Consider the following 14,378-nt stretch of genomic DNA (forward strand, 5'->3'; position numbering starts at 1 on the left):
TGATGTGAAAAATCCCTGCTCTTTCCATAACATTCCTGCTACATGACAAACACCGAAAGCATATCAAGTATCAAATGTATAGCTCTTAACTCATTTCCCTCTTCCCAAATGTGCAGCATGAGCCAAAGCTGCTCCCTGTGTGCTCCTCCGTGCTGGGAGCAGTTCTGCTTCTGTTACCTGTCCCTGGCACCCCCATGGATGGTCTACGCAGACCATGACTGTCCTTGCAGGTAGCAGGATGAGCTGAGAACCAGATCTGGGTTATGTGAGGGAACATCAGTTAATGGAAATGTGCATTAGATTGGAGATGTGCTTCTCCATCGTCAGGTAAGGCATTCGGCTCACTGGATTCAAGGTGTTGCATCTTTTTAAGGGTATCTGCTGTTAGGAGGATTTGTTGTTTTGATAGAGCTGGGGTTGGACACTGTTCCAGCAGTATCTCCACCTCGTGTGGGACATGGACTGTTGCAGGATGTCCCAGGGTAATGTTACTGCTGCTGCTGCCACTGATTTATGACGGGCTGGTGCTCCCACTGCAACTGGATACAAATGAACTGAGTAATGTGTGACCAGCCTCTGGTGGGGTCCCACTTTCTGTGTTACCACTCCAGTGGCCATTCCTTTATGCCCAAGCACACACACACACAGGCACGCACACGTATATGCATATATAACTTTTTTTCAGTAGCAAAAGTCTTTTCCTTTCCTTTTCACTAAAGAGGCAATACAAAGCATTAGGAAATTGAACCAGTTTCCTGCTCAGGCAGGACTTTTTGCCTGTCATCCTCCTGGAAGAAAATGAAAGTTTTCCCCAAGTTAATAGAAATAATATTAGTGTAAGAAGGTTTCCTGCTGCTTTGCACATGCCACTAGTCCCAGCCACGGGTGATGCCCTCCCTTCATGAATAGAACATAGAAGATCTTCAAGAACAGCTACAAGAGTTCTCCTTATTCTGGGGGAAGTCTTCAAATATTATTTGTATATTTGCCGTCCCTTCACCTAATATAAATGTACATGCAGAAACATGTGCCTTTATAAGTGTCCTTTTAGAAATACACACAAAAATAGCAACATTATAAGCAAGTGCATGTCCACAGGGAACCTCATATGCATACAAAGATTCAGCGGTGTTTGAGCTGACACACGCCTGGAGAACATGCGCCATGGTATTTCTAGTTTACACCCCAACAATCCATTCAAATAGTTACAACCAAGTCTGAATTCACAAAAAATACAAGTTTCCCAGGAAAATGGACACAAGCAGCACACATTTGGAAGCTGAGGTGCCTCTGTATGCAGATCTCCCCGAATCCCCCTTTTTGATGAGGCTCCACGTGCACAGTGACCCCGAGGGACCAGCTCCCTCTGCGGGTGTTTGAGCTCCAGAGACACGGCCCTTCTGGGAGCTGGAACAAAAGCTTTTCAGAAGCCCACAAAAAAATTTTAAATCAACTCTTAGATTAAAATGTCTTGAAGGAATCACCAAACGTCAAAGACTGTCTCTAGCACACGATTTTTAATAGGTTCCCATTGTATCTTCTAAAATGCTTCAACCGCTCTTCCTCAGCCTTTTTCCTCCGAGCCCAGCTCAGCCCAGCCCCCCGAGCACCCGCAGTCCCCGCAGGGCCACGGCCGGGCCGGGCTGTGCCCTCGGACCCCCCGGCGGACACGGTGCCGGCCCCACACGCGCTGCTCCCACTGCCCGGTGCTCGCCGGGCCCGTGGGGACCGGGAACCGCTGCACCCGCAGCTCCCGCGGGCACCGCTGCAGGCACAGCGCAGGATTGTCCTGCACAGCCTCGGCCAAGGGCGGCTTCTTTTCCGTGCTGGGGCTTATTCCTGCCTTTTCAAGCACTAAGAGGGACTTGAACCACCTTTTTACGTGCTAATAAAAATATACCCCCTTCTGCGTGTGCCTCCCGAGGGGCTCCAGCCCCTGCAGGAGTGTCACCAAATCTGAACGAAATGATGCTCCATTAGAGGGGCCCAGGTCCACCCTTAGCATTTATATTGAATGTGCTCGGGGAATTTGAACAGCCACGCTCAGGCTGCTCCCTGCTCCAAAGATGCAGGTGAACTCACCTGGTAGCAGCATTTGGGTGCTTGGAGAAGGGAGACTACAAAGGTGGTGGCCTGTGGGTCCCACCTGGCTCAACAAACTATTAAGGAGACTTTCCTGTCCGACCAGTCTGATGCCGCTCTGGGCCCACTGGCCCCAGACTGTCACTGTTGGGACTGAAGCCCCTTCACAGCAGCAGCTCCAGTGACCCCAGAAGGGCCTCACGCAACTCTCCACACACCCCGAGCACACCCTGCAGCTCTCACTGCAGCCGCACAGAGCCTCCTGCACTGCCTGTGCTCCTCAACAGCCAGCGGGGATCCTGCTAGCCCCAATACTTTGCTAAACTCTGCTGGGGCCCACACCCTGGAGAGCTGTCAGGTCTATGCCATCTGCTTCTTTTTGTAACATGACAAAAACTTGCTCAAAATGGTCACCTAAGATGCTGAAGCTTGTCCTGAGAGCCTCAACCCTTGCAGTGTCCCAGAAGCACAGCCGCCTGCCTGGGATGCTCAAGCCAGGATTTCCCCTTCCCACCCTCTTAGTGGGATCTGAATCCCTGGGAGTCCATGAGCACCCTCAAGGGGCCACCCCAGAACACTCTGCTTGGGAAGTGTCCCTGGTAAAGGTGCAGATGCAAAGCTGTGCCAGGCACATCCACAAGAAACTCAATTTGTGCTCGGTGCTGCTGAGATCCAGCAGAAGAGCTGAAGCTACTGGAAGGACTGGGAGAGTTCTGGCACCCCTGTGTCTGCCAGGGACCCTGAGGCATTGGGAACCAGAGATGACTTCGAAAGCTGCTGAGGCCGAGTGCTGGACTGGGGGTGCCTGGAGAGTGTTGGTGTTGGTGGGTGGAGAACTTTTCTCTTGCTTTCAGTTTGCTGTTCCTTGGCTGTGTAGCAGGTTTCTGTTCTCAGCGGGGCTTTGCCAATTTGCCTTTTTTGGTTTTGTACTGCTGCTGTGGTGCTACGGTGGTGGGGGGCTCAGGTGATGCCTCTGGCTTACTCACTGCAGCACCTTGGTGCCACGTATGCAGGGGTTCAGCCTGTCCATCCAAGCTAGTGCAGCTCTGTGTACACACAAACACCTTCCCCTTTTGCCAAAGAGCGATTTGGATTCCACTGTTGAACAAAAAAGAGCTTGAGGCCCTGCTGTCCTGTCTCCCGATGGTTGTTGCTACTGTTCAGAGAGAGCTCTGTGCAGCAGGCTGGGCCTATCCTCACTTTTTGGGGCCACAAACACAACTGGGTTGGGATGCTGGTGCCTGATACACAACTTCGTCTTGATCTAATGATGTTCTGTGAGAATCCCAGATCGCTCTGCTTCTCCTGACAGCTTCACGCTCATCACTGAGGGGTGTGCCAGCTCCGTGCCACCCTGAGCATGGCCCCAGCCTATCCCACAGTGCTGCTTGCCCCAAAAACCCCATCCCGCCTGTCCAGACCCTGCAGCCTTTGGTTTTACTCCATCCCCACCTTCAGAAGCAGCCCGTACATCAGCCATCGCTGGGTTTTGCAGTCCCGGGTGGCTCATCCCACCAGGAGCTGCTGGCACGGCAGGTCCCGGCCCCTGCAGGAACCACGCTGGTTTGGGAGCAGCAGCAGGCGGTACCTGGAGGATGCCCGTGCTCCGGCCGTGCTGGGGCTGTCGCCGTCGCTGGAGGGAGCCCCGTGGCAGCTCCCGCGAGCTGCAGTTGAAGGGGTTGTTAAAAGTGAAAGAGGTGGAGGATTTCAGATGAAAACAGAGACTTAGAACTGGCTTCTTCTGCAGAGGGACCTTGAAAGGGCCCCAGGATGCCGCATGCTCCAGTGTGGCACCAGCGGCCCTGGGGCATGGGTGGCACTGAAGGAACGTGCAGACTTGTGCAGCAGAACAGACACGACTGAGACGCACAGGAAAGCAGAAGCTGTGAGCCCTAGGAGAGGCAAGATCTAGGACATGTAGCAGTTGCCCGTTTGGCATTTACCAAACCCGGGATGGTGTCTGGTACTATCTGGCACCATCGACCAGGCAGCTCGTGTAGATCAAATGCACCACAGGGGAGCAAACCCCAGGTGTGCCAAAAAAAACCTGACACTGAGTAAATGGGGAAGAGCTCCTTCCCCAGCTTCTATTTGATGCATATCCCACGTCAGTCTCATTACTTTGGCATCCAGACTAAAACATGCACTCCAGTATCTGCTGCTGCACTAGGGGACTAAGCAAGTTTTGAATTAAGCAAAGGGAATATTAAAAATGCATTTGTGAATGCAGGAGTGAGCACAGAGCTGGGTATAATGGGCTGTTTGCACAGTTGTGCTTGGGGCTATCATTAACCCTGGGATTTCCCCCCCGGGAAGCAGGACAGATGCAGGAGCTGGGGCCATATTTAGGTACATCAGGTATTTATAGAGCTGCTCAGGGGACTAGAGCAGACTCATCTCTTCTTCCTGCAACAAAGAGTTTTTCTCTTCCTTCCCTGACCAGCCAGAGAAGCACCTAATGCTTTTCTCCAGCTCTAGTACATTGGAGCTGGAGAAAAAAAAAATATGGTATTGGGAGCACTGCTGGAATTTACCCCCATCACCTTAAAGGCCCCTGCTCCATTCCTGGCTCCTTTCATTCCTACATCTATAATCACACCCCAGAAGTTACAATAAATGCTTTTGGAGATGACTACACACATGTGGTATAAGCAGGCAAAAGGCTGCTAATTTGGTGGGGCTTGTCCTGATCAGCTCTGACTTTGATGAGCCTGGAGCACCCAGACCTTCAGCCTCTGCTCATTTTTGAAGAGTTGGCACAGGCTTTTGCAGCCACCTCCACAGAATATCCCCTTCATGCAAAGGTCTGCCATCAGGGAATAAGAAAACCCAACACATCAGCACTTATAAACTTGCTGCCCCACAGCCTAATTTCCACAAAGAAAAGAAATTTAGGAGCCCATAAACTTCAAGCAGCAATTTATCTCTCAGAGCTCCATAAGGCTACAGCTGAAAATGGAGGCCAGAAGGGAGCAGAGTGCTCAGGTCACACTTCCAACAAGGGAAGTTTTCAAATGCAGAGTCCTCACAATGCTCCCACACACCTGCCACAGGTAAACCATCAGGAAAATAATCCAGGCAGGACACTTAAAGGCTTGTTTTTATTAAAAGACATCTTCAGAAAAGATATTTTAGTACAAAAAAAAGTTTAAAATACACAAACTACACTTGCTTTCATTTCCAGCATCAACACTTATAAATTACACCACATTGTTATTAACACTGCATTTAAATATGAAAACAAATCGAAACACAGAATTCATCAAAAAGGTCCAACATCCTACAAACAACTATGTACAGTATTTAGCAGCTAGGAGCTCTAGCACAGTAGTCAATATGACTTCAATAGGGCAGGATGCTTGGGAAGCCCCAAGACTGCAGCTTGGCCTGTAAGTTTTCAGGGACCTGTTTTGGCCACCTCTCCCCAGACACCCACCCCAAAGGCAGAGGTGATGCCACACATCATGGTACACACCTGATGAGTTGTGGCTCTTGCAGAGAAACCCTGCCGTCCCCTGGCCTTGCAGTGCTGGGACACACATGTGGGGACAGGTCCAGTCACTCTGCAAAGCATGAGGGGTCTAGTGGAAGAAGGCAGCCCCTATTCCTGGGGGGCTGACAGTGACAGCAGGGCTGGTCCCACCAAGGGACAGTCACTGCTCTGTATCTGTGCTGTCCCACTGCTCGTCCTACCCACCCCCAGCAGCACTGGCAGGCTCCAGGCAGAGCTCCAGACAAAGCTCCCCAGGACCTTGCCCCCTCAGGCAACCAGCTGCAGGATCTCACCCATCAACCTTAGAGCTGGAAGCAGTTTTCCCAGCTCCCAGGAAATTCCAGCACAGCCAGAAATACAGGTCTTCAAAGGGAAGGCAAGTGAGCCTGAGGTCCCCTTCTGCACAGGTCACCCTCAGCCCTCCCACCAAGCCCTGTACCTCAGGAGGACAGGGGCTGCACAGATGGAGCTGCCTGAGGCTCACTGGCCCCAGACCCAGCAAGGGAAGGAGGCTCCAGGGGCTCTCACAGGAGGGTATGTGGGACATCATTTGGGAACAACAGTGAAAGACTGGACACAGCAAGACTCCATACCCAATGCTGTGGTCCAGAGCAGCGAGACACTTCACGTGCCCCACCTGCCCCAGGCCCAGCTCATCAACACAGTACAGAAATGTTAAGACAGGATAGAAAGCACCAGACAATTTGAACTTCTCACAGCAGCACACGGCAGGTCAGAAGACCCTCGTGCATGCTCTGGAGGTGGATCTCCCTCCTGGTGGCTCCTCTTCAGGTTTGGGAGCTCCCATCCAGGGGTTTTGGCAACACAGAGCTGTTTTACTTTTAGCGAGGAGCAATGTTGTGCCTCTAGAGGGCTTCTAACCAAGGAAGGGGGGATTGTTTTCTGTAAACACCAAGTGATGGAGCTCAGGTCCATGCTCCACAGAGAAAGTCTCAAGTAGGAATTTTAGGGCTCTGCTTCCAGTGCTGCAGGTTGGATTTTCATGATAGTTGACTTCAGGGGGTAGTACCTGCCCTTCCACGTCTTCCAGAAGATGCCCTGCTTGCGCTCGTGCCTCTGCCGGGGGATGGAGCGGAAGTACTTCCCATTGAGGTTGGCATGGCCACAGGTGCTGAACCACCAGCCACCTGCAAAGGCAATGAAGAGAATTTTAACTCACAGAAATTCCAGACAGAAAAACCCAGGTTCAAGGCAGCTGATGCCCCCATTTCCCCAACTTTTCTAGGGCTTTGGGATCTTACAAGACACCTCATGCACACTCAAGGAGTCCCATGCACCAGGGGAACCTTCCACAGATCCTATATGACTTCAGGCTGCATCTACAAATCCAGGCTGCTCCTTCTTCTGCGAAAAACCCCCTCCAACCCTTCAGCAGCCAGGGCAGGGGAGGCCTCTGCTCTGCTTGTAAAGGTTCCAAGCAAAGTGGCAGACAACAAAGCTCTTATAAGGACAGATGCTTGGGCCAAGACCTGAACCATGAACCCTCCCCCAACTTCAGCTTCCCTCCTGGCTCCCTGCACAGCTCCTCCCAAAGAAACAGCTGTCCCAGGGAAGTAGGGGACAAGACAGGCTCCTTCAGCAGAGGGGTCTAATGCCACAGGGTCTGCGTCCCACTGGACCACCACCAGACAGTGGAGGGCTGAAAGGGAAGTGCACATACTGGGATAGAAGACCTCAGACTGACCTGAGAGGTGTTTGGCACAGTTTGTGTCAGTTTTAAGGTCATGGTCACGATCCCGAGTGGAGAAGGGCAGCTGCCTGAATTCCCCAATGGCGTTTTCCAGCTCTCCAGACAGAGGGCCCAGCAGGTTGAGTGTGTAGGCTGTGCTCTCACCACCAAGACTGAAGACAAACTGAACCACCTGGGAATTCCCCTCCCAGTCTTCCAGCTCGATCAGGAGATTGTATTTTCCCTCTTGGACAAGGTGATGTATCTTCTCCAGGCCCAGCCAGAAGTCACCTGAAATAAGACTCATGACATTGGCTGCAGGGACACACACATGCCATGAAAAGCAGAGAAGTGAGCAAGCTCCAAAGACAAACAGAGACAACCTAGGATGCTGCAGTGTTTGAATCATTGTCTGGCACCTGCAGGACACATCAGGAAGATCAAGGACCCCTCCCCCTGAAGCAGTGTCGCCCCCTCTTCAGCCCATGCCTGTGCTCCAGCACAATGAGCTCCAGGGGCCAGCAAGGGGAATAGCTTTTCCTAAGCTTCCCTTATCCCGCAGTGAGAACACAGACACCATCATCCACCTACCACGAAGGTCTCCAAAGCCATTTTTGTAGGCATCCCACAGCTGGTCAAAGTCCACAGAGCCATCCATGCGCCTCTGGATCACTGTCCAGCCACCCTCTGTGGGAAGGGAAAACACGGTCCCTTGGGGTTACCATTTACAAGAGCACCCTGCCCAGCCCTGCGGGACACCGCACGGCCTTACCTGCGGTCATGTCGCAGTAGACTTTGAAGGGCTGGGATCCTGCGGGCTGCACCTGGAAAATGCCGCTGCTTTGCTGCCCAGCCAGGAAGAGCTGGTGGCAACCCTCTGGGAGCTCTGCAGGGGAAGGAAACAGCAACTGAGGAGATGGCCACAAACCCCACTTCCTCAGCAGGTTGCTCCTACCATGGCCCTGGCACTTGCAGCCCTGGCCACAAGCCCGGCCAGCCGTGCACAGCAGTGGCTGCGGCTCTGGACACAGCCCCCGACTTCAGCATCTTTAAATGCTGTGATCCCACATCTTCCCTTTTATTCAAACAGAGCTCCTTGGGCTTTCATCCAAGGCAGAAGCCAGGCTTTGGGCCAGGCTGGAGTGACCTCGGCTGGAGAGCAAGGTTCCCCATCGAGGAGGGATGGAGGAGCTTCCCAGTTCCCGCTACACCCACAGGGAGGAGCAGCTTGCCAGGGCCAAGCATCCCCATCCCACATGAGGCTGAAACAGGGTCAAGGGGTCTCAGGAGCAGAAAGAAAGACAGGGTCCTGACAGCAGGAACGTGCCTGAGCATCCAGCACACGACCTCTTTCTCCCAGCAACTGTGGTGGCCCCACCCAGACGTCCTGCTGGGCAATCTGCCACCAGCAGGCACAGCGCCAGGCTGGGGTGACCCTTTTTCCAAGATACAGTGACCGAGGCAAGGAGGGGGGGGGGGGGTAGACTCTGGGAGCCCCAGCTCCTCACAGGAGTGGATTGCCCAGGGTGAAGCCGCCCCCAGCTTGTCCCCCTCTGTCCCCAGGGACTCCCACTGCTCCTTCTGCCCTGCAAGGACTTTGCCCAGAGCTGCCAGCAAAGCACCATTTCAACAGCACTGATAAAAGTCCATCCAGGAACCACCACCCACAGCACTTGGGAGAGATGAGGCATGGGGAACCTGTTACAACACCCGAGTCAGAAGGCCACAGGAGGATGTGCAGGGACTTCATCCCCAGGCTGCCCTGCAGTCAAGGGGCTCTTTGTCAGCAGGGACAGGTGCCCCAGTCACCCCCAGACAAAGGGGGCCTGTTCTCCCCAGGCCAGAGCGGATGGGTTGTAGCTCTGGCTACCCTGGCTCACAGCTGCTGCCAGCATGACCCTGAGACAGACGAGTAAAGAAACCTCAAGACAAGCCCTGGGCTGTGCTGGGGCGCTGGCTGTGGGGGTCCCCTTGCAGTAGCTGCCCCAGGGTCAGAGCTGACACCATGATGCAGAGGAGCAGCAGCAGGGAGAAGGGCTTCCTCCAACAGCCAGGGCCTTCCGGGGGGCAGATGCAGGGGGGAAAAAAAGGTGCTTTGAGCAAAAGCAGCCCCTGCGCAGCATCACCCCATTCCACCCTCACTGAGTGCTGGGGAGCCCTGACACTGCACTGGAGTGAAGAGCAGAGCCCCAACTGGAAGAAAGGTCAGGGGGGACCCAGGAGACAGAAATACGACACCTGCCATCACCTTTCACCCATTTCCAACATATCCCTCCCTTTGCCTCCCCCTCCCCCCACAAAATCTCCCTTCCTCGGCAGGGGCAGCCCCTCTCCCACAGCCAGCGCAGCTCGTGGCACATCCCTCACACCCCCAGGGCAATGCCAGTGCAGGACTGGTGCCACCAGCAGTGCACCACAGGACAAGCTGTGCCTCAGCCCTACCCTGAACCCATGACACAGGGATTGAGTGCCCTGTGCATCGAGGATCGAAACCACCCAGAGCCCCCAGCAATGCAGGGGCCGAGTGCATCCCGAATAGCCCCACTTTCTGGGCCAATGCAGGCAGAGAAGCAAACCAGGCTCAGAGGAAGGAACCCCCCAGCCAGAGGCCCCTGCTCATACTGCCACGGCAGGAAGGTGCTGGGCTTGCCAAGCTCCTCACCTCCTCTCCCACTGCATCTTCCAGCATCAGTGGGATGGTGCCAGGCAGATGTTCAGTAGTCCCAGCATGCACAAGTCAACTCCATCCCTGCCTGTTTCTCATTTCTGGGCCCTGGCTGCGCTCCCTGCACTCGATCCCTGTTCCCCTGGTGCCACAGGGACTCTCCAGCAGCTGAACGAGATGCAGCTGCTTGAACAGTCCCTGTTCAATCTTTTTGTTTGAGGAACATGCTTGTTAGTTCCAGTTCATGTTGCACATCCGAACAGCACCAGCAGAACAAGCCCTCCTGACTGCTCCTGTGTTTTCTTTTCCCTCCCCCTTTATTTAGCCAAGCAAGACAACAAGACTGGAGCTGCCTTAGGCTCTATGTTCACCCAACAGGATTTCCAGCCATGACACAGGGGAGGTCACTAACCTGGTATTAAACACCCATCTGCAGGGAGGGCAGGGCATGCCTAGAGCTGCCTGCATTGCCTCCCCCTCTCCTGCCCCAACCCAACCCCATTATTTTGGAGTCTCAGTGCCATGGGGAGAACGTGAGCAGGGCTCTACCTTTCCCCTACTCGGCTGGCTGCCAGCAAGCACAGGCCCTGCCCAAAGACGTGATCCTCTTTCTGCAAGCTATTAAACCTCTCACTCTCCAGGCAGCTTTGAGCCTTCAACTTTCACATGCTTGGCCCCACGCCAGCCCAGCCCTGAAAAACTTGTGTTTGCTGGATGCAAATAAAAGGGTCTTTCTGCAAGCGCTGCTGGTGGAGTTCATCGCCGCTCCCCAGGGCCACGCCGGCACCGGGCTCTGCCTGACAATAGCCCGGGAGCCGCCAGCACAAGCCTCCCCAGCACTCCCCTGCTCTGAAGGCAGCCACAAGCCTCCCCAGGCAGAGGGCACAGGGCCAGCCTGTGTGCTTTAAGGTTTGCCAGACAACTCTCTCGACTTGCTAATGAAAGGAAGCCAATTTGTTTTCTGTCAGTGATACCAACATCAGGGATTAGGAAAGGAAAGGGGAAGCTCACAGCTGGGCAGGACAGAATCGGCATGCCCAGGGTCTCTCCATCAGGGACAGTGCAGCACTGGAAGGTGCTGAGCTCGCACAGCATCCGTGGGGGCTGGCTGTAGCTCTTGCTGCCTTCCACTGTGCATCACAAACATTTCTGTAGCCAGCATTAGCCAGCACAGCCTACATCTGCACTAGCAAGTAGGAAAGGTCCCAACCCATCTCCCTGCACCCCATATTCAGCATACCCCAAGAGTAGAATTGGGGGTTAGATTAGATAACCTCTAAAGGTCCCTTCCCACCCAAACAATTCTATGGCACACACTACTGCAGGCAAGTCACAAAGCAGAGCTTGGAAAAAAACAGGGGAGAGAAGTTCTGAGAGAGTTTCCTGGCTCAGAAGTGCTGCTCTGAGTAAGGCTGACCCTGCACAGCCCCACTGAGCTGAGCACCAGGAGGAGTTCAAAGCCCCATACCCCACCTCTCTTTTTGTCCATGTGGACAAGCCCTTTGTTCTGCCCACGCAGCTTTAAGACACACCAGTGACAGCTCCCAGCTCCACAGATGAATTACCATGTGTTTTCCTATAACCATCCCTGCATCAGGCCCTGAGCAGGAATTCCCCATGCCTCCTCATCCTGCCTGGCTTCTCTTTGGCTCCTGCTGAAGATCCCCAGACAGCTGCACAGGCAGAGCCAGCACTGTGATCTAGCTGACACAACACGACAGCAGCTGCTCCTGGCCCACAAACCCTGTGGGGACACCACTTCCCGTCTGGAGGGAGGCTGCAGGACTTGGCGCAGCTGGGGACACCCGCTCTGCTGCCCTTTGCTCTGCAGGAGCCCCTCCAGCCCTGCTGCCAGAGAAGATGCTCCAGGCAGAGCCAGGAGTTGCAGATGCAGCATCCACTTGCCTGCTCCAGTGCACATTTCCCAGGGCTGTGAGCAGCCACTGCAACTCAGCACCTTCTGCTAAGGATAGTGCAAGCTGAGACACTTGCGTTTCATGCATGAGCTCTTAAATACGAGCCAAGGGAGAGGGATACAAAAGTACACAGCTCTGCTCTCAGGCCAGGACTCCCTAACCCTCCCCTCCTCCCACAGAAAGGAAAACAGATCCTGCCTGGTGAAGTGTGAGCAGATGAATAAGAGCTAACTTAGAAGAGCTGAGACCCTCCTCTCCTCACCCCCCACCTGCCAATTCTTCTTGACAAATACCTGCTCTCAGGCTTTGTCTGCTCCCCACTGCATTCCTAACACCAGGCAGGAAAAAAGCCTCTTTAATCCTAAATTCCTGCTGGACTAACACTGTCCCAGAAGGCTTCTGCCTGTGCAGAAGCCCTCACTCTGGCCATACTCCCAAGCTCCAGTTTTTCAAGCAAATCTCACATCCTGGCTCAGGACAAATGAACCTTTTGTTTCCAAAAAGCTACAACTGCTGCAGGTTTGCTCTGGCATGGACAAGCAGGACAGCACCAGCAGATACTCACTCTGTGTCTGCACGGGCTCCCCACTGCTATTCTGACTCTGGTTGGTGAGGTTGAGGCTCTTTTTCAGGCTTATCTTCCATTTTGGGGACTGTGTTTTGTTGTGGTGTAGGGGAATTAGTAGATTGACCTAAAAAAAAAAAAAAAATGCACAAGTCAGAACAGTTTCATCTGCGCTTGTTTTCCACCCCATTACTTAGGGGAGCTGGCCAGCCACTCCCCGTGACCAGAGATGGGGCTGAACTTGCCTAGAAACCTCGAGGAATAGGAAATACCCAGTCCTGGCAAAGCCAGAAATGATTGTGGTTTTTCACACCCGTTCTAGTTACTTTATTCTGCAGATGAATGCAAAGGCAGAGTCCAGGGAGGCTGTACCCACCCACCAGTTCCTCCTATTGCTCCACACAAACTCTCTGGAAGCTTGCAGGTTGCTACCCTCACATCACTGCAGCACAGGGACCAGAGCTGTGGCCCCTTTGGGGTCCCCAAAGCCAGGGAGCAGCAGCACAGCCACCAGAGCTGGGACAGCAGGGGTGTTCACACCAGGGTGCCCACAGCATGCAGGGCCAGGCTGGGGGCTGCAGCACAGGACAGGGACTCACCTTGCTCTGCAGGCTTTTAATCTGTAGGTTCTGCTTGTCCAGCTTGTACTGCTGCTGCTTGATTTTCTGCAGAAGTTCCTCGATCCGCAGGTTCTGAGCATCCATCAGGGACTGCGGGGGAAGAGCCAGGTGAGCCCCACAGCTCCGGGAAGCTCTGCCCATGCGACACTCCCGGGAGGGTGCTCCCGGTGTCCCCAGGACCGCTCCGCTCCCCTGGAGCTGATCCCCACCCGCTGCTCCCGATGTCCCGGGGCAGTCGGCTCCCCCATCGCTCTCGGTGTCCCCTTGCGGGTGGGCTCTGGGGAGTGTCCCCCCACCAATGCTCCCCGCGTCGGTGCCAGTGGCAGGGGCGTGTCGGGTGCTCTCTATCCCGCTGCCCCCGGCCGGTGCCGGTCTGCTCCTCCCAGCCCACTCCCCCGTGGATGCCGGTGCCCCCCGCGCTCACCTGCAGCGCCCCCAAGTCCCGAACGCTCTGGTTCCCAGCCGGCCGCGCCTGCAGCGCCAGACGGACCCGGCCCTCCAGCCGCTCCAGCCGGCCCTGGATCGCGTCCTTGTCAGCCGCCACCTCCTCCAGCCGCTGCCGCAGCGCCTCGGAGAGGTTGAGCAGCTGCCGGCCGCGGCCCTCCAGCTCCCGCACGCTGCCCCGCAGCCGCTCGCCGCGCTCCTGCGCCTCCCGCGCCTGCCGCAGCAGCCGCCCCAGGGAGCTGTTGTGGGCGCTCAGCCGCCCGCCCAGCTCCCGCAGCTGTCCCTTGGTGCGCTCCACGTGCTCCTTCAGGCCGTGCCCCAGCTGCAGCAGCCCGTGGGCCAGCACGTTCACCTCGTCCCAGGAGGCGAACTGCGCCCGCCGCTCCCGCCCGGCTCCCGCCGCCGCCGCCCGCCGCTCGGCCCCCGGTGCCGGCGCTGGGGCCACGGCCAGCCCCGCCGCGCACAGCAGCAGCGCCGCGCCGCCGAGCCGCATCGTGCCCGCTCCGCTCCGCTCCCCGCGCCACCGCGGCCGCCCTGCTTTTATGCCCCCGTGGCGGGGAGGGCCCCGCACCGGCCCCTCCCCGCCCACCCGGCCCCGCCGCTTTGTTCGCCCTCCCCGTCGGCCGCGGCTCGGGCCCCGCATCCGCCGCCGGCTCCGGGTCCTGTCCGCCCCCGCCCGGGGCAGCCTTGGTCCCTGCCGCTGAGCCCTGCCTATGCCAGTCCTCATCATCCCTGTCCCAGTCCTCATCATCCCTGTCCCCATCCTTGCCCCCATCTCCATCACCGCCCCCATTACCGCCCCCATTCCCCTCCTCATCCCATTCCCATTCCTGTCCCCATTCCCATCTGCTTTCCTGTCCCTATCCCCATTCCAATCCCTACCCTACGCCCATCCCCGTTCCC

General features: G+C 55.6%; 1 protein-coding gene across 1 annotated transcript; it reads right to left on the bottom strand.

The window, feature by feature from the left end:
* Nucleotides 1–5,155: 5,155 nt before the first annotated feature.
* On the bottom strand, nucleotides 5,156–13,984 carry ANGPTL4 (angiopoietin like 4). Its single transcript, XM_039566321.1, has 7 exons — nucleotides 13,456–13,984; nucleotides 13,011–13,121; nucleotides 12,412–12,538; nucleotides 8,038–8,151; nucleotides 7,857–7,952; nucleotides 7,281–7,556; nucleotides 5,156–6,723 (listed from the first exon to the last, which is right to left on the bottom strand). Exons 1-7 carry the CDS (start codon nucleotides 13,966–13,968, stop codon nucleotides 6,542–6,544), a joined length of 1,419 nt encoding a protein of 472 aa, XP_039422255.1. The 5' UTR covers nucleotides 13,969–13,984; the 3' UTR covers nucleotides 5,156–6,541.
* Nucleotides 13,985–14,378: the final 394 nt, after the last annotated feature.

This window comes from Corvus cornix, chromosome 28, assembly GCF_000738735.6.
Source record: "Corvus cornix cornix isolate S_Up_H32 chromosome 28, ASM73873v5, whole genome shotgun sequence".
Taxonomy (NCBI): Eukaryota; Metazoa; Chordata; class Aves; order Passeriformes; family Corvidae; genus Corvus; species Corvus cornix.

Coding starts and splice junctions, on each gene's coding strand:
- ANGPTL4 (XM_039566321.1), bottom strand. CDS start 13,968: ATGCGGCTCGGCGGCGCGGCGCTGCTGCTGTGCGCGGCGGGGCTGGCC. Junction 12,539..13,010: donor TTAAAAGCCTGCAGAGCAAG/GTGAGTCCCTGT, acceptor TTTTTTTTTTAG/GTCAATCTACTAATTCCCCT. Junction 7,953..8,037: donor CTACTGCGACATGACCGCAG/GTAAGGCCGTGC, acceptor CCCTTCCCACAG/AGGGTGGCTGGACAGTGATC.